Source organism: Diabrotica undecimpunctata, chromosome 9, assembly GCF_040954645.1.
Source record: "Diabrotica undecimpunctata isolate CICGRU chromosome 9, icDiaUnde3, whole genome shotgun sequence".
Lineage (NCBI taxonomy): Eukaryota > Metazoa > Arthropoda > Insecta > Coleoptera > Chrysomelidae > Diabrotica > Diabrotica undecimpunctata.
In genome coordinates, this window is record NC_092811.1 from 116992710 (window position 1) to 117014075 (window position 21366).

At 32.5% G+C, this 21366-nt stretch overlaps 1 protein-coding gene across 7 annotated transcripts in view; it reads left to right on the forward strand.

Moving 5' to 3' along the window:
- The window catches only part of CLIP-190 (Cytoplasmic linker protein 190), a 199219-nt gene that overhangs the window by 73115 nt on the left and 104738 nt on the right, over positions 1-21366 (forward strand). For 2 of the 7 annotated variants that reach the window (XM_072544148.1, XM_072544149.1), the window contains exon 2: positions 15318-15377. The exons of the other annotated variants lie outside the window; for them this stretch is intronic. In XM_072544148.1, the coding sequence (XP_072400249.1) occupies positions 15318-15377 (60 nt within the window). The remainder of the gene's footprint in view (positions 1-15317; positions 15378-21366) is intronic. 7 annotated transcript variants of the gene reach the window in all.

A 21366-nucleotide genomic window follows, 5' to 3' on the forward strand; every position in this document is an offset into this window, starting at 1 on the left:
CATTTAGTTTACGATGTACCTTACGACCTGAAGATGCATAGCAAATTATAGTATGCGAAACCGGTCGTTGGTGGTAGAATAAATAGATTATGAGTAAGTCTCATGCTTATTTTTTTTACTTATTTGAAATACTTTTTTTTATTATTTGTGTTTGGTTTTTTCCCTTCTTAATTAGTAAGTTAAACTCTTTGCTTGTTCAATAAGTGCAAACGAGACATTTGTGCGATGAAGTTTTGCATAAGCATATGCATTTCCTCTGTCAAGCTAACCTAAAATGCATATAAAAAAATAGAAGAGACATACAGTGATGTCTTACCACCCGGCTTTTTAACGTAAGAGATAGAAAACACAGTTACCTTGTGAAATAAAAAGAGATGAAACTCGTAGAGGTGAGAAATAATCGGAGAAACCTATAATTTATATTACATTACATTATCACTAGCAATAGTCTCACACCTTTAGACGTTAGCTTCGAGCTCAATCACCTCGGTCATAATTATTATGAGTAACGTCGAATGTGTGACGTATTTCCATTTTTTAATTTAAAACTGATTGACCACAATAAAGCAAAATGTGAATAAAATAATTTAATTAATAGTGATTATTTAATCTAAAGTTTTAAATTATTAACCAAGAATAATTTCTACTATGATTTGAGGAGTTTCATACACTCTTGTGACAGAATAATTATAAATCCTTCGTGGATTAGTGGTAAGAATTCGACGTTGCGACACAGACATCGCAGACGATTAGAGTTCAAAACCCACATGTGATTTTTTTTTTTTTTTTTAATAATTTGAAATTATGCAAAGATCGCTTTGCTTTGAATCATTAAACATTTATGTCAGTCGTTACTAGTATTAGAAGTGTTTAAAGTTAAAACAAAAAATCTTATTGACAAAACAGTATCGTCGTACTTTCGAAAATAAAGTAAAAATTCTTCAAAATTAAAAGAACTTTTAAAGAATGTTTAAATAAGTAAAAATTCTACAAAAATAAAAAAATATTGTAAATAAACGTATTTACAATATGTTCAAATAAGCCTTCATTAGCAGCAGAACAATAACCCAAACTGTCACTAAAGAATTATAAAAGTCTGATGGATCAGAGTTCAAGGCACGATGTTCTCATAGTTATATCTCTCATATAGTTTGGACTCGATATATCCCCAAATAAAAAAATCACAAGGTGCAAGATCGCAGGCCAAAAAATATCTCCGTGGCCACTAATCAATCGATTAGGAAAAGCCGCACTGAGATATTCACTGACGATGCGAGAATTATGTGCAGGACAACCATCGTGTTGAAACCATATGGAATCGAAAGTTATTGGTAAATTACGAAGGGCTGGGACAATTTCATTTTGCAGAAGTTCCAAGTATTTCCACCCAGTCAACATACCGTCTATAAAAAATGGACCAATGACATGATTCCCTATTATGCCTCCCCAAACATTTACTTTTCGAAGACACTGGGTACGAGCGACATAAATCTGGCGAGGATTTCCTCGAGACCAATACCTAGCATTGATTGAATTGTGACGGCCATGCAATGAAAACGTACATTCATCGGTGAAAAAAACGTTCTCTAAAAAATGTTCATCTTGATGTGACATTTCCATTGCAGTTTGACAAAATTATAAACGTCTATATTGATCCCCAAGGAATTGTTCGTTGGATTTATGAAGTATATAGGGACGGTATCGATGTCTTTAAAAAATTTCACCTTTTCCAAATCTTAGTCCTTGTCCCTTAGTTCCAAATCTGGATTTACCTCCCTTCGTCTGCGAACTCCTCTTGGAGCGAACACGGATCCATAAGTAAAAAAATTACGTATAATAGACTGAATTGTTGATCGTGATGGAGCCGGCCTATTTGGAAACATATTTACAAATTGTCTAATCATGTTGTCTGATAATCCATTCACATGCCAGACAACAATTTGCACTTTTTCCTCGACCGTTAAAATCCTTTTCACGAATTGTTTTTTCAATAAAAAGTTTCTGTTTACCGTAAATAACACTTCTCGGTGTGTTATTATTTGATAACTTGAAGGCTTGATGATTTGGTTAGCTATAAAGCAGGTAGCTGTTCGCGCGCATCCATTTCAATGTCGTCAATTGTTTTGAAAATCATTACCTGTACAGAGGAATTGATATTAATTAACACTGAGAATTTAGTGATGGACTTGACATTAAACAGTCTTCAATGGATTATTTTCCATTCACAACTGAAGACTGTAAAACTGGAATTGAATTTGAAATATTTTGTATTTCTATTTTATAACATTGGAATAAGAATAAATTGTAAATAATGAGTTTTTCGAAAACTTGTTACCTAATATGTATCATATTTTCTATTATTTTTGATTGAGTAAAACAAAAGTTTTACCCTTGGTGTGAATTGAACCCCAGTCTTCTTGTCAATAGACAACGTCTCTAACTATTACTCCAATTTTACATACAATAATTGTTTTCGGACCGAATATATACACCCTTAAGTTTAGTCAAACATTTCAGTTGAGTTATTTTTATTATTAAATAAACTTAAAGATTTATAATTTAAAATCGCTACTAATTAATGTTTTTTACTATAATATATCTTAATATATTTAATCATTTATTCTAACATCAGAAATTATTAAAATAAAATAGTTTCGAGGTCATCCGTATAATTATGACTGAAGTCAAACAGACACGTCAAATACTAGCCTTATCTCGTACTATCTCACAACTTAATCTGTCTTCTATCCTTTCCGCTATTATGCCGGGTGGTAAGACACTCATCACTGTATAGTGATAAGTTTAGAATGAAAGAAAAACGAAAAGCAAATTAATAAAATGTCGTCAAATGTAAAGTAATGCAGTTAATTTTATAGTAGCATCCCCACAAGGGTAGGCCTGTTAAAGATACAACTTCATTGTATAATGTAGTTTTTTTGTTTTCATTTTTAGTATGTTTTGAGTGGGTTAAATAAACTCGAAAGCTTAACAAACCTTAAAGAGTGAATAATATAAACGATTTTATCAAAGAGCGTAAATTCTGTAGTTTAAAACAAAAGAAACTAATTAATCAAGTTACCTACGCTGAAACGTTACATAATCCTGTTCTATATGATTCTTTAATGAATAATTTTTTGAGATGTGCCGACAATGGCGATGATGAATTTCCTATATTTGTTGTCGACAAACCGGTAACAATGATTCAAAAAATTTTCAAGGTGACTTTGTTATTAGAGACGATAATTTTCTATGTAAATTATTTTATTTTATTTGCAAATAGCTACATAACGCTGTGTTTGTTCCCATAAACAGAACAAAAGGATGGATCTTGTGAAATGGTAATCCATATATTCATTGCAAAATTTGTAAGAAAAAAAAGTTGATGGATTCGATCGTCTTTTCACAATAATCAGAAGAAGGAATCTTTTGTTTCGTCACACATAAATTAATTACAGCGCGTATGAATAAACAAATTAACTCTGGTGTTTTGGTGCAATCAAAACTTGCATATTGTATATTATAGACAAGGTGAAGAGCTCGGGTTCGTTCGGAAAAAAAATTCCCATGAGATTTTTTTACATAATCCCGGGGTCGTCCAGGCGAAAAGTTTTTTTAAACAATTTTTTTTAACAAATTTTAACAATAAAGCTTTTTGTCCAGAACAATTTTTTTTTATTTATTGGATCATTCTCAATAAAATAAGTCTCTTGTAGTTTTTCTGTAAACTTGATCGTTTTCGAGTTATAAATAATTTAAGACTGAGAAAAATGCAAAATTACAATTTTCAAGGCTCAAAAAAAAAACATAAATAAAAAACATTATTTTTGAATTCACCAAGAACTTAATTTTAAGTTTAAACATCTATCATTTTATTTTACAACATTGCTTTTTAATTATCAATGAAGCGCTTATGACACGACGGGCGCTCGGGCTGTGGCGTGTATAAACGAGGGAAACAAGATCTAGAGCCCATATTTTTGCTAGTTTAAATTCTCATTATACAAATGAGTGCTCGCCCTACCATACGCTCTTCAGTATAAATTAAAGAACAATGGTTTAATAGTTATTTATCCACCAAGGGTGTTATTAAGATGATTACGCTTGGATAGCAACATAATCCAGCCAGAGGGCCTCTGGCCCGAGGGATGAATGTTGCTTGATGGGCATAATCATCCGGTAACACCAGTGGTACATACAAGATTTTATTTTACTGCACCTACAATATATATATATATATATATATATATATATATATATATATATATATATATATATATATATATATATATATATATATATATATATATGCATAGTGTTTAAAAAGCCTTCTCAGGTTTCGTGAGCTATACTGTTCTTTTAGCCTGAGTTTTCCAATTGTTAACATTTATTATACTACTATAGTATGTTGCGTTACTCTTTCTTATCCACCTGAGCTTTGTTTTACCACGTGTTCTCGAAAGCTCCAGTTCCATGTCTTTTTCTTTTTGTTACAATTATTGATTGTATGGAAGGCGAACCTGTTAACAGTACATAATTAGAGGTTTTAAACAAGAAATTTAGGAAATCTCCCGCAGTATATGTAGTGAAAAAGTCATAAAAACTGAAAAACCGCAGATCCCAAAGTAGTGATGGAATTACAGCAGATTTTAGTACACAAGTTGGACAACAGATAGTTAATTCTATTGGAGATCACTGGTTTGTAACATCTAGTAAGTCAGAAATGCTAAAGTGATATAACGTTGGCCCAATATGTCCATTATACAAAAACGAAAATAAAATAGATTGCGATAAATATTCAGGAATAACTGTCCTTTACATGAGAGAATCGTATGAGAGATTGAAGACTTCTAGGAGAATATAGAACAGTTTTCAGGCCCGGGCGTTCGTTCATTAACCAAACCTTCATTTTACGACTTTTCAAATTCTTGAAAAAGCGCTAGAATTCAACATTGACCACCTCTTTGTCGAATTTGACGCAGCTGATGACAGCATCGCAAGATCAAGCCTGCACAATGCTATGAATGAACTACGTTTTTCCAAAAAACTTTGTACATGATAAAAATGACGATGATCAAAATAATTTTCATAATAAAAATTCAGAAAGGCAAATCATATACACGGTCAATCGCTGTCAAACCAGCTCTTAAGCTGGCCACTCACGATATTGCTGTGTCGTTCGACACAATCGTCGATGATAACAATTCTGCAGTACTGCATCATAGAAACCAGTTTCTCTGTGGTAAAATTGTAACGATTTTGTTGGATGCACGGTCACAGACGATCAAAATGTTTGTCAATTTGTCGTATTCGATAAAATTGAACGACGTCGCAGTGGCTGCTTTAAACATAATCTTAGAAAATATTATTTGAGCATTCTATTTAGATGCATATGAACTATATTTAATACATTAGTCCAGACTTTAGCAAATAATGACAGATTACTTGACTTAATCCGAGATTTATACAGGACTCAAAATTGTCCGGAAACATATCAAAGAATTACCTAAGAAAGACTACTAAAATTGGCATGTTTACCTATATGCTACAACAAATTATATCTTCAATAAAATAGTAAACTTCAAAATATGTATTTATTAAATTCAATAAAAGACCGTAGACTGCAATCTTTCAAGACCCGAAAAAGCTTTTTAAGTTAATCTTTTTATATTACAAAAAGAAAGACACATAACATTCTTGTAATTAATAAAAAAAGCGTAACTATCAATAAATACGAGACGAATAATTTACTTTAATTTAAATAGGTACATAAAATTCACAGAAAAACGTTAATTCTTTCTATTAAAATAATAAGTACGCATTCATTAATATAATGAGTTATACAAATGTGTCCCTATGACCGTAAAAGAAAATAATCTACTTAAATGCTTTAAACTAGCTGTTGAAGTCATTAACCCCTGTAGATTTCTGTTAACGCAAAAAACAAAAGGCATCGACTTTTGAACAACAAGGACGAATTCCTTTCATTCTTCATCGGCAAAAAGACGATGAAAAAGTAAGATTGGTGACATGTTAATACATATAGCTACTGAATGCCAACCCCAGGGAAAGAACCTTATGAAGGTAAAAAAAACACTTCTATAGTTTATGTTTAAACGAATTGTGCTAAAAAAATAAACTTACCACATAGGTACGTGGGTTTTTCACTACAAAACCTGAGTGGTAGTATAGATACTTAGGTACTTGGAAGAAAAGAGGTTATTGTCATGGGATTTCTCACTAATCACACCCAGACGAATTTAATGGCATAGGAACTGGAGTAATATATTGTTAGACTTAATAAAAAACAGTCTACGAATAGTTATAAGTACAGTGCTCACCAAAATTTTATATTCAAGAAAAATAAACTGGTACAATATAAACTAAAGTAAATCTTAGTTTGTGCCAACTAACATACATACAAGAAAGAGTTGGAAATGCTCCTCATGTTACCATGCAAGATCTTCGTAGCAAAAAGGGTTCGAATTGCTTACATTTCACTGTAATAAGTTGTGCACCACGTAGTGGCCATCGAATTGAAGAATATTTATTCCTTTAATATTCCTGTCAACGCACCCATTATTCTTTTTAACATTTAATGTATATCATTGAAACAATTAGATTTATAACATTATTTATTATGCAGTTCATGTTCGATATAGGTTCGCCAATGTGACTAAAATATCAAAGATTATTATACAAACAAATTTATTTACACGAAGGAACTACCAGTATATGTCACGGTCGTGATTCAAGATTGCACTTACATTCTTATGCTGCATATAATTAAAAGTTTTAATAAAATTACATTGTATAAAAAAATTGCAGATGTACATAGCTTGTAAATAGATAGTGTGAGAATAGTTCGAGGGTCATGTCTGACCTATACGGTTTGTGAGAAAACCGCAGAAGTTTGGATTTTTAGAATATTGGCAATTTAAAAGCTGCAATAATCCTAAATGATAGACACTTTCATAAAAATGTACACTTCACAATTAGATACGTAATTAAACCGTATTTATTTTACAAATTCCCAATTGTCAATAGACCACGTGAAAGCCAAACAGGGTTGTAGTGATGTGTATCATATGATTTTTAAAAATATTTACTTTTGAAACTGTTAGTGTAAGAGTTTCTTGAAATTTAATCATTATATCACAATTAAACTAAACTCTAAAAAATAACACGACCAGTAAATAACTTAACAATAACTATAACATAAATATAACACAATATATTAACTTAAAAATCAACACGATACAATTTGAATTTAAAATGCTGACAAGTTTGAATCTTTAACATGAGAATCTTTCTGGCTTAAGGTAATAAATTATATTTAATAGCCTCTTGACGAATGAGACGGCGAATATCAACACGTGCTTATATTTACATATGGGAATTTGCTAAATGAATGTACTTTAGTTCAAGATTTCTGGGAGTTTTGAAAATAAATTTAGAAAAAATCATGAGAAATTTTTGAAGAGTAGGAAGAAGAGACAAAAAATATTGAAATCAACTAAGAGACTATTCAACAAAAGTCAAATCAATGAAATTGATGACAATTTCAAAAGACACCATACTCGTGAATTCTATCAGGCTGTTAAATGACAACTGAGCAAATTTAAACCTCTAATATTACCTATTAGAAGACTTAATGGTAAAATTAAACCTTAACGACCAATACTGTGCTACAGCTTTTTGAGATTATTTTTCATACCTACTAAATACTGAAATTCCTAATGAAAAACTAGACATATCCTAGTGTGTCTCCTTCAGATACTTTTACGCACATTTTAGATGAAATCGTGGAAACTATGGCATGAAAAGCACCAAAACTTGTGTTGAAAATTGTATTTTGGCTAAAATATGAAAATTCACTGATTTTCACACGGCAAAGCATCTTCACAACATTATTCTTAATATTTGGGAATTAGAAACTCTGTCCTCTGATTGGACAATAGCACTTATTCATTCACTGCGTAAAAAAGGAGATAAAAGTGATTTAAATAATTATCGTGGAATCTCTTTGCTTCCAGCGACATACAAAATCTTATCTAGGATGTTGTTAAATAGAGTAGAGCCCATTTTAGATCAACTTAAGCGAGTACCAAGCCGGCTTTAGAATATAAAGGTCCTGTACGGAACGAATTCATAACATAAAGTCAGTAATAACATAATTATGCTAAATCAAGATCCAAAAAATGTTGTTGTGACCTTTGTTGACTTCCAAAAAGCCTAATAAAATAGTCGATAGAGAAAATAATCGAATTTGGCTTAAATAGAAAAACTCATTTCTCCTCTACTGTTGAACTGTGCCTTATAGAAGATTATTAGAGAGTGGACAACAACCATAACGTCAAGTTGTAGAATACGAATTGGACACAAAAGAAAAGGTCTGAAGATAAACTGCTTAGCAAGCGGAAATTCCACCTGGTGATCTCCAAGATCGTCAAGGTCTCAGAGATAAGGTGATATCTACAAAGAACCTTATCCCTCTCACCATTCCAGGTCCTCGCACCGGTAGCAAATGGTCACAAGAAAGGAAAGAGGAACATTCCATTAAAATAAAAACCTACTGACAGAGGAGGAAAACTCAGTCATGAGAAAGATGAAAAAATCTTCGTGGGGCTTGATAGACCGAAAGGGCAACAAATAGAACACACATATCGAACGAAATGAAAGCTCTAATTTTTACTTTTGAAAGTGAAAGCTGTATTTAAAACGTTGATCAGATCCGTGATGAGCTGATTTAGATGACAAGACAGTCTGGTCTTGTCTGCTGAAATTACAGTAGAAATTGCTTCCCTAATAGTTGGTATTTTTAAGTCTTACTGTAAAGTCTGATTCGTAATTATCAACTGGTATTCAAAATACATAAAAAATAAACAGTTTGTTCTGCAGGCTAAGATCCCACCTGCAACTTATGCGCCAATACATATTACTGTAGATTAGATCGAGCTACAAGCGTTTCTTCCAGATGTGGCTATTTCAAGTTAAGTCTATTGTCTAAGTGAATTACCAGGTATTTAACTGAGTTATTAACAGTGTTTTTAATGGAAAGTCATAACGTTTTACCCTTTTTGCCAAGTAAGCGTTATCTGCGTTTATTTTAAACTGTTTATTTGGTCTCGCCATAATTTAAGCCAGCTCTCAAATTTAATTAGTTGTTTTTTAAGTTTGTCTTTCCGGGGATGCATCAGTTGCTGCAGGTTTTGAAGCTATGATAACAGTGACATTGGCATATGTATCGATTGCTGTATTTTTGTGGTTGGTCAAAGAATTGCTGAGGGTAATATTAGTTCCTTGTATAATGCGTAAAGTGCAACTTTGTTTCACCAGGCTTGTTCACATTTGAATTCTCCATGTCCTTTTAATCGAATAAAGTCTTTACCCGAATCAACTAAAAATCATATCCAAGTACTTCATCCAAACTGTGACCTAGATACCCATCTGGCTGTGGTAAATTCAAATATTTCGTGGTTAATGATCAAATTTTTGAAAAACTCTCTTGCTTTATGCGCTTTTCATTCTTATAAGGGGAGAAGAATAGTTTTTGAATGAACACGTTATCTTACGCCTAAACATTAGTTATTTTGGTTGTTGCAATTAGTATGGATACCCATCTTTGTATTTTGGCACATCGCTATATATATGGGTGTAATTACCAATTGCACTTACACTACATCGATCCTTTTTGGTTTCTGTTAGAGTCGTCATCCTAAAGTTATCTTAAAGTCATGAAATTTTTAGAAACAAGATCATTGTTGTGGCCTCAAACCTCAAGGACAAAAAATTTATCAAGCACGCTCATTATAGGACATATACCCAGCGGTTACGTAACATATTTCTTGGAGGATATTAACAGTTAGGATACTGTGAACATTTTTCAAGAGATTTTTTTTTGTAATCCTCCGTAAATGCTTGCAGCCGTTTCAGCTCTAATACTCCTTGCCAAAAATACATCTGTTAAATTTAACGTAGGAGTGGTCTATCTGTTGACCTTAAAATACAGGGTGTTTCAAAAAGGTATGTCATAAATTAAATTTAAATCACGCATTCCGGGGACAAAAATAAATTGATATAATCCAACTTACCTTAGTACAAAAGTGTACACAAAGAAAGTTACAGCCCTTTGAAGTTACAAAATAAAAATTGTTTTTTTGCATTATCTCCTAAACTACTTGACATTTTGTAATAAAAATAGACATGTTACTTTCTTGTTCTGAAAGCATTTTTCATACAAAAAAAACAACAAAATCTAAGCGCACAGAAAACATTTAAGGGGGGTGTGCAGCCCTAAATCCCCCCAAACTTTTGAGTACGTTCAAATCAAATGAATTTTGTGGCATCATTAGTTTAACACATTATTTTTAAAAATTTTTTGCCTCTTATCACTTTTTTCAAAAAACAGTTTTTATTGAGTTGCAGCCCTTTTTTTCATTAACCTTTAAAAAATTACGTTTAACTAAATAAATGGCTAAAATGAATTAACAAGTACAAAAAATGTCTATAACCTCTATAAATATGATATTACAATAAATGTTCAAAATGACCCCCATTTTCTTCAATACACATTCGGTATAGTTTTAATAAGGAAAACCCCCAAAAGCAAAAGTCCATGGGGTTAAGACCTGGACTTCTGGGTGGTCAAAAAATAGGTGCGTCACGACCTCTTCCAATCCACCGACCAGGATACTTCTTGCAAAGGTATTCCCGGACTTCATTACTGTAATACGGTGGAGCGCCATCTTGTAGAAACCACATATATTTTGCCTTATTGCAATATTCACTTCTTCCAAATACTCTTGTAAATCGTTTGCCAAGAACTGCAAATAATTATCACCATTTAAGTTGTTGGGAAGAAATACTAGGCCTATTAGATTGTTATTCACAATTCCTGCCCCAACATTAACTTTGTAAGTCCTTTGGTGATAAGTCGTTTTTTTGGCGTGAGGATTTTCGTCGTTGTTATTCCATTTCTACTGAAGGTAGAATCATCGGTAAACAAAATATTTCTAATAAAATTAACATTTCGAGTGTTTTCTATTAACAACCAATCGCAAAATCCAATCCTTTTAGGATAATCTTCAACCAATAACTCTTGAACCGTTGTTAAGTGAGAGGATTTAGGCAGCTGATCCTTCAAACGCCTTCAAACTCTTACGTGAGGAACATTTAGTTGAGCAGCTATTACCCTTGTACTTGTTCCCGGGACTTTTTTCCAATGATTTCTAAAATGTCTTCATCAGTTGCATTCATTATTGGACGACCACTTTTGCCAGCAACCTGCGGTTGGAATGTACCCGTTTCCCGTAAACGACGATCAATGGTTAGAAATAATCGTCTATCGGGTGTATTTCGATTGGGGTATTTTACTGCATAACGCCTTGCGGCTGCTGCACTATTTCCTTGACATTCACCTACGATATTCCCGATAGTTTATTGAAATCATAATTTAATCTGATCCAACTTACCCAAAGTTAAATGCATATCTGCCATTTGCTGAAATGTGTAGGCCATTGTAATATCAAAATTTTCAATATTAATCATATTCACACAATAAATGATAGCTTCAAATTATTGACTATTATTGATGGAACTGTTTGTAATTATTGTATCCGTAGAAACTAATTGTAATTTTATGGCCAACTAGGAAAAAACTAGTTTTTCGAAAAAGTGCTAAGAGGCAAAAAAGTTTTAAAAATAATGTGTTAAACTAATGATGCCACAAAATTCATTTGATTTGAACGTACTCAAAAGTTTGGGGGGATTTAGGGCTGCACACCCCCCTTAAAATTTTTCTGTGCGCTTAGATTTTATTGTTTCTTTTGTATGAAAAATGCTTTCAGAACAAGAAAGTAACGTGTCCATTTTTATTACAAAATGTCAAGTAGTTTAGGAGATAATGCAAAAAAACAATTTTTATTTTGTAACTTCAAAGGGATGTAACTTTTTTGTATACACTTTTGTACTAAGGTAAGTTGGATTAAATCAATTTATTTTTGTCCCCGGAATGCGTGATTTAATTTATGACATACCTTTTTGAAACACCCTGTATAAGCACTCTATGCGTTTTTATATTCCGAATCCTTATGTTTAAAAATTTTGTCTTGTTTTCAATATCTTCAAGTAATTACCACACTATTCCTAATATTAATACAACCTAAAAGTTTGTAGATAACAAATTGAAAAGCAAATATATATTTAAAGCTTTTACCGTAATTATTAAGTATTTGTCATTTAATAAGTTGTTAGTTTCATCCTTAAAAAAATGTTTCAAATTATTTCGTTTGCGTGGAACCGATTTCCTTTCAGAAATTGTATTGGTTTAGGATATTTACTTATGTCAACATTATAATTAACAATTATATTTGTTTGCTTTTCCTCAGGCAACATTCCTACACTTCTGAAGTCTATTAAATGGTTTAGCTAATGAAATTTATCCAAATCGGTGTCTTGACTAGTATACTGAATATAAGAGTGGTAATATTATTTGGTAATATTATTCAAAATTAAATTAAGACAGGTACTATTACCGTCTACAATGCTAAAAAAATGACACATCTTCAACCATTTTTTATTATCTTAGCTATTATGGCAATCAAACTTTTATTTATATTACTTATATTATAATTATATATTGTTCTTGTATTTTAAAAATGGCGCCAAAAAGTGTTCGTCCAAAAATTACTGCTCCATGACGGACAGTTAATCTCTGGCACGGCAAATCTGAAATATAAAATTCGAGAAGGGCTTTAAAAAAGAAGTGCCCTTTCGTGATATTATATCAGACAAAATAAAAATTAAAAAAAAAAACAAAATGGCGTACATTTCAAAAAATTGTTTTAAAAATTGACCTTTTTTTAGTCACAAAAATTGTATTATTATTTTTTTTTGTCTTTTGTAAATTGTGGTAATCTATCATAGAGAAAATATAATCAAACAAATTGCAACAAAGTTTATTAAAATCGACCCACTAGATCGGAAGATTAACTGTCCGCCAGTTTTAAAAACGTAGTTTTTCTCAAAATCTTTAATCTCAGGATCTAGTTGGTCGATTTTAATAAACCTTAATGCATTTTGTTTGTTTTTGTTTTCGCTGTGATAGTTTACCACAATTTGTTTGTCCGCCATTTTGTTTTTTTTTAAGAATTTTCAATTTTTCTGGTAAACTATCACGTAAGAGCTCTTCTTTTTTAAATCCTTCTCGAATTTTATATTTAGTCCAGTCGTCAGAATATATAACAGTCCAGTCGAGAATATCAATTTTAGGACCCCAAAAAGATGCAAAAACGTTCACCACTTTTACCTCCGGTCTTGCCACTAAAACACCCTCATAGAGGGTGTAGAATGTTTTTGTGTAGAATGAACTGTTATCTAGAAACATTTCTGAGAGAACAGCATTTGTGGAGCAAATCTGATGCATGTCAAATACTTCACATTTGTTGCCAAAACTCAAAACTAAAATTTTGTGCTATAGGCTTTGAAGATTAGGCTCTAGTAATCGAAAGTCCGTGGTAGCCGGTCAATGAAAGGAATGAATTATATTGATCTCATGAGAATCATAAAAATGGAAAACATCGCGCCACGTAGATATACTTAACACCTTCATAAAAACGGAGTTTATTTGCGGCAAAATAAAAAAAAATTTCATACAAAAGATGCACTCTAATTGCACAATAATTTCGCGCGCTGTTTGACATTCAGAATCGCCGATCAATTCAAGCATTGTTTCTGAGAGAACGATTCATTCTACACAAAAAATGCTAATAAACGTATTTGTTCAAAATTATCTTAGCTGCATTTGTTTAGCTACTTTGTTTTTTTGTTTTCCCTCCTCTACGAGAGAAGTTTTAGGGGAAAGCCCGGGGGTAAAAGTGGTAAACTTTTTTGCATATTTTTTGGTGTCCCAAAATTTACATTCTCTGCAAAATTTAGCTTGTTCGTATAATTTTTAGAGGTTTAGTGGCACTTTTGTCTCAGGCCATTGGAGTAATTTCAGATTTGCCTTTCCAGAAATTAACTGTCCGCCATGGGGTAGGAATTTTCGGACGAAAAATTTTTGGCGACATCTTTAAAATACACGAACAATGAATAAAATACAGCAAACCATTTTTTTGTAATTTTTTATAATTGTATAATGATATAAAAGTGTTTATTTGCCATATATAATAAATAAGATAAAAAACGGGTGTGGCAGTCCAGTGGGACTGCCGGTGGAAGTTACACTTATATACACGCATTCGCCGTTACAAATTTATTTGGGAGTCAATCTGCACAATCATTACATATTTATGTAATTCTATAGGTAAGACATAGCACAAAGAGAAACAGAATTAATAACAACTTACTAACAATGAAGGATTGAATCAATATTTTGATGAAAATGTATATTTTTATTTTCATATATATATGAAAGGAGTTGAATGCAAAAATTTTTTACATATACTCTGCAGTAGAATGCATTGTTTATTTTGTTATTAATATAATAATACAATACAAATTAAACTGCAATATTTATAAGTATTTAAAAATGACAATAATATACATCAAAAAATACACTACAATACAGTGTAACATAATTCCATATATAATAATACAATACAAATTAAAATGCAATATCCATAAGTATTTAAAAATGACAATAATGTAATAATATTAATAAAAAAGTCCTCTCCGACTGGGAATGGAACCCCGGTCTCCCGCGTGACAGGCGGGGATACTGACTACTATACTACCGAGGCATGACACAAATGTATTTCAAAATTGACAGTTCTGGATCATACAGTGATTTATTGAGATTATTATTTTGAAATACAAAAGAATAATATAATTATGAACATTTAATAAATAATACAACACATATCACATAAATAATAATATTAATAAATATTTTATTATATGTATAATATTATGTGTATATATATCTTTATACAATATATATAATATTAAATTATATATACAAAAGGAACATTATTATATTCGAGAGACGAAGAGAGAGAAAATATATCTTATGTCTCTCTCTTACTCATTATCTTACATATGTAATGGTTTCACAGATTCACTCCCATACAAATTTCCAACGTGGAGCGCGCGTATAGAAGTATAACTTCAAAAAATTGTTAAAAATGTGCCATTTCTTAGCATTCTAGACGGTAATAGAATTTCGGAATTCGGGATTTTGGCCTAGCTATAATGATGTGCAAAATAAATCTTTCAAATAAGTTTTCTGTAAGTTTTGTTAAGTTCTCTAGTGGGTAATTCTAATAGTTAATAAATTTACTAATTATTAATCAAATCTCATTCGGTTAATATTCTAGATAGTTCAGATGAGTCAATTAGAATGATAACTGGTGGAGTTAGAAGGCATCGCATCACAGGTACGTATACTGGGGGTAAATTAGTAAACACTGGGATGCAATTAGATAAGTATTTGGTAAAATTATACAAGAAAGTATTTATTAGCTATAATCTATTTCTAATGAGTGTAGAGTAATAAAATCTCATGAAGTATTCAAAAGCGCTACAGGGTAATCCGTCAATAATCCGTCAATAAATTCCGTCCGCATTGCAAAATTCTGTCGTTTCATAAAGAGCAGGTAGGTATCACCCTGTTTTAAGGGATTAGTCCATTGTTATCGACAGATAAACACTGAGCCAGAGGCGCGCTAGTGGGTTAATTGACAAAAGAATATACATTCTTAAAAATCATATTAAAGGAAATAAAAATGTAATACAGCAGAACAGTGTTATTAAAAAAATATAAAATGTAACAATAAAATATATACGAACCGAAATCGGGAAATACTCACAAACACACACGAATGAACTTTACATATTGAAACACTTGTGGGGAGTTTAAATCAATTTATTCACAAAAACTTTACTGGATACGTTATTACAATTCTACATCACTATAGTCTTCATCCGAAGAACTGTCATCATCCCCTGGTGTTATAATTATAGGGTCAACCACCTGATCGACCAAGTTGTCCAGTTCCCACATTTTATCTTCCTCTTTTAAAACATGCTGGATTGCTTTTTGCCAGTTTTCTGATGTGATTTCCATAATGGCTTGATCAAACAATACCTTGACATCTTTCATTTTAAATGTGGTATTGTGCCTTGCAACATATCCTTTAACTTGTGCCCATATAAGTTCTATGGGATTTAATTCGCAATGATATGGCGGTAGGCGTAGCACAGTTACTTTATACTTTTCTGCTACATCTTCTACGGCATATTTTATGAAGTAGTTCCTTCTTTATTGAATTCGTCTCAAACTGAATACCTTTATTTGACAGCCAGTTAATAATTTCTTGCTTTCTCCAAGCTGAAGTTGGTACCTTCTCTATGCGCCTTGAATGGTAGCTTGCATTATCCATAACCACGACCGAATCAGCTGGAAGAAATTTTAACATTTCCCCGAAGTAGTCTTCGAAGACATCCGAATTCATGTCCTCATGATAATCTCCCGTCCGACACGACTCAAAGCTTAACAAACCTTCTTTTAAAAATCCTTCTTCGCTTCCAATGTGAGCAATTATAAGCCTCTTCCCTTTTCCCGAAGGCACTTTAATACCCGTCGAAAGGCCTTCTATGAAAGCTTGGCGAGCACTTGTTACATTTTTATCTTGCCACATTTTTTGGACTATATAACCTTCGTTTATCCACGTCTCATCAAGATAAAAAATTTTCTTGTGCTCTCTGCGGTACTGTTTTATAGTTCTCAAATATTTTCGTCTCCAGCAAATGATTTCATCACTTTCCAGTAATAGTGCCTTTCGATTGTGCTTTTCCCAGGAAAAATTCATACTTTTTAAAGTTTTCCATAAAAGTTTTCTGGATATCAAAGGAATATCGTTATCTTGGCTTATCTCCATTAGTATTTTGTCAAGGGTGGGTATTTCCTTTTTAAAATAAAACGAATGAACTTTTCTTCGAATGTCACGTTTGGTGTCTTCACCTAAGATTTTTATTGGTCTTCCCGATTTTCTCTTGCATGGACTTAACTGGCCTGATATCTTTCTTTCTCGCAATAATTTAAAAATCGTGGACTGTCCAATTCCAGTCATTCGGGCACATCGCTCAACACTTTCTTGCACAGACAAACTAGGGTGATCGTGTTTTATGCAATCATATACATTTAAAATTATAACTTTTTCACTAACAGATAGCGGAGAATTTTTTACACCTCTTTTCTTTGGAGTAAATGTCGCCATTTTATAACTTTTTCACTATTTCTATATCACAATATTACTGTACGTTTAATTGGTGTAGTAACAATTACTAACTCGAATGTCGAATGTCGAATGATAATAATAAAATAAAAGAGGGATTATAATGAAAGTGTAAGTAAAACCTCATTACGCGTTATTAGTCTTCATGTTGATTTATTTTAGTTCTTAGTAATATTAGGAGGTGCGTCATACCCTTATCAGTTTCTTCTAATGCTTTTATTCGTTCAGTAAGGAAGTGAATTTGTTTTTATAAATAAAAATGTAATTAGCTTTAATGACCATATAATGGAATACGAGTTTGAAAAATAAGTTAATCGAAAAATTAAATAAAATTGGTTATCACAAAATATCCAAAATATGATATTTTGAGGTACATCAATTTTTGACGACGAAGTTGACATCCGTCCATTTGCCTACGCCCATGACGACACCGAAATTCAGGCAAATTTTATGACACTTCATGATTTATTACTCTACACGCATTTGAAACCAATTATAATAGTAGAAGATAAGGTAGAAAATATATTTTTTATATGTATTAGATAAGTTTTGACTTTAAGATATGTTAATATATCGAGTGCGTTTTTTTTATTATTCACTGTGTACTAATAATATAAGAGCTCTTTTAAACGAGGTGTCTCATAGTTAAACTGGTTCAATCCGCATTAAACCATTTGCTAGAAATTAAAAAAAATCTCCACTGAAATTACGTAAGCACAAAAAAAAATAATATTATTATTATATAAGTTAGGAAAGTTATTATTACTTTGAAGAAAATGAAATTCGATGGGCCTAAGTGAATTTATACTGAATTATTAAAAAAATGGACAAACGGGAACGTAATAGTTACAGAGACGTCTATAATTCGCACACTACGCAGATTATACGGAAAAAATTTAAAGGCTAGGATTTTAGAAGAATACAAACAATAAGAAGAAGAAAAATAAGGCGGCTTTCATGATTGAAGATCATGCACCGACAATGTATTCTGTGTTAAACAGATAAGATAAAAAATGTCGGCCAAGAATCTAGAAACTCACATTCATGAACCACCAAGAAGCATGGACAAAAAAAAAAGAGATGAACGAACTAATAAAAACGAAACACATTCAGAAGGAAACATGGGTAGACTACTTTCGATCCCTATTTGCTAAAGGTGACGATAATGAACCACCAACGCCAGAGGTAACGACAAACGAAGAAATAAATATTGAGGAGGAAGAGGTAAAGGAAGCATTAAGGAAATTAAAGAATAGAAAATCACCAGGAGAGGACAGAATACCGAACGAACTCCTAAAATACGGAGGACCAGATCTGACAAAACAACTATTAAAACTCCCTCTCTCTCCAATGGCGCTACAGCCCAAATCGAGCCTTGGCCTCCTCCAAACTATGCCTCCAACCTTGTCGGTCCCGCGCCGATCTTCTTCAAGTTCTCACGTCTAGCAAATTTTGCGCGTCCGCTGCCACTTCATCCTCCCATCTTTTCCGTGGCCTTCCTTTTGGTCTTGCGCCCTGCATTTTACTCAAAAAATAATAGAACAAAACAGAATTCCTCAAGAATGGAGATCAAGCATCCTAATACCTCCCTTCAAAAAGGGAAACCAATCGGACCTGGAAAATTTATTAAACACAACAATAAAATTAACAACCAAAGTAATAACAAATAAACTGAATGAAATTATAACACTAGCAGAAGGAGAACAAACTTTTAGGTCGGAAAGATCATGCACCGACGCTCTATTTATAATGAGGCAAGTGCAAGAGAATTCATTAGAATACAACAAACCGGCATATCTATATTTCGTGGACCTTAAGAAGGCATTTCACCGGGTCAAATTAAAGGACGTTATCTACTTATTGTACGCAAAAGAGATACCTCTAGGAATAATCAAAACGATCGAAAATATTTACCAAAATAACACAATAAAGGTCGCGGCATATTATCGTACACGTATAGTTTCCGGCACGTAGCGTTTCCACTCCGCAATTGGGCTGCGCGTTCACATTTTCATACATAGAAGGTTTCAGTTTGGTTCGGTGAAGATATGATCTCGCTTTTCTCGACAAAAATTATGTGCAATTGATCTTCTACTTAACGATGAAGAATGAAAAACTGTGTTAAAAAGAAGGTTTGAAGTACATCCAATGCTAAGAGAAAGGAAGAAGGAATGTGAATACTGGACTTTATACAGAGAATTAATTGATGATGATGAAAAATATTATGGATATTTTAGAATGAATAGGATTCAGTTTAAATATGTTTTAAATTTAATTTCACGTTCAGTTAAAAAACAAAATACTACATTTAACGAAGCCATACATATCAAACCAAAAAGTATTTTTAAAAAGAAGAGGTATCACTTCCGTACAAAAGTCCTAATTGTTTATCACTTCCGTGATTAATTGTCACAAAGCAATAAAAACATGCATAAATGACAAAATAGCCTCGAAAATTATTTTTTAAATACTCTGTATCAAAATCAAACAAATACCTAAATAAACAACAAGGGGAAAACGACGGACATCTAATTCACATTATCCTTACCAACCGGTTACGACTCGTTACGTAGCCGTCGGCATCAGTAAAATATCGTTTTCGAATATACTGAACGGAAACGTTAAGTGTCTGAAACGCTATGTTCCGGACAGTATGCGTTGTTCATATTTAAAACCATTTAAATTATATTTTTCGGAAACTAAACGCTATGTGCTGGAAACGCAACGTGCACGATAATATGCCACGACCTTAAAAGTAAAAGTGGAAGAAGACCTAACCGACCCTATTGAAGCTGACAGTGGGATAAGACAGGGAGATTCCCTGAGTCCTCTATTGTTCAACCTGATTATGGACGAAATAATAAAAAAAGTAAGAACTAAAAAAGGATACCGTAAACTGGGGTAACTTTGCTCCACTTTTAGGAGTTATTAAAGGAATTGCGAGGAAAAGTGTATAAACGTTCTACTAGTATTATGTTTTTTTTTGATAACTGATGAAGAATTGATGAAGAAATTATTGTATGGTATTTTTTATTCTAAAAATAATTAATTACATATTTTTTTTTTTAATAAAAAGTGGAACAAAGTTACCTATAGTGTGGGGTAACTTTTGACAAAAATGGAGGAAAGTGTTGCTTCTGTATATTAGTGTTGCGGATGCCATCTTCAGTACTTTTCAAAACTGACAAAATTTTTCGTCAGGCTATTTTTAGGGGCCGAAAGAAAGCCACGTCTAGAGGTTGCGTCAAATGTGTACTGTTTGGAGGCAGACAAATTAAATGATTGTCGTTTTCACGACAGAGTTGAAGTGCATGTACTGTAATATGTGAAGAGAGGTTGTTGTATAGTAATACCTTTTTACCATTCAGCTTCCTAAACATAGGTACCAACTGGAATTCAAGCCAATCTGCAAAAATATTTGCATCCAACCATCCGGAACTGCTAGCGTTGTAACGGCATCCTTTTGGCCCATTCTCAGCCCAAGTAGTCCACATTTTAGCAGCCCGGTAATTAACATAGGGTGGTAAAAGTTCACCTTTGCCGTTTCCACTGAACATAATGGACACAGAGGTCTTTAAAGCGTTTCTAATTAGTTCTGGATACTTGCAACCTCTCTTGACAATGACTTTCTTTTTGCCGGGATCAACAGTGAGATTAGTTTCATCACAAGTCCATATATTTGTTGGAGCAACGCCGCCTAACTCGACTGCCAGATTTTCGAAAAAACTTCTCAATATGTTTTCATCAACTCCTGCTCGTACACGTTTAATATTTTCTGCAAAACGTAGGGAAATTTCAGGATGTCTCACCATAATTTTTTTGATCAAATCCTCTCCAGGGAAGTTATCCTTGAAAATTTTGACATCTCTTCCACAACGGTTTAAATAATTTTTGATAATGTTTTTCAGTTCCCTTGCGTTAGTAGGGAACCCATACTCTCCCATATAAATCAGGCAATTGACAAATTGGTTTTCTTCGCCGGGAGTAAATACGTTTTGCCTCCTTGGCGTTTTGGAATGTTTCCCTTTCAGTTTATTTAAAATGGTCCTTCTTGGAATCTCATATTTTTCTTCTGCCCTTCTGTGTGAGATTTCACCTCTTCTTATTTCATTTAAACACTCTTGTAGGG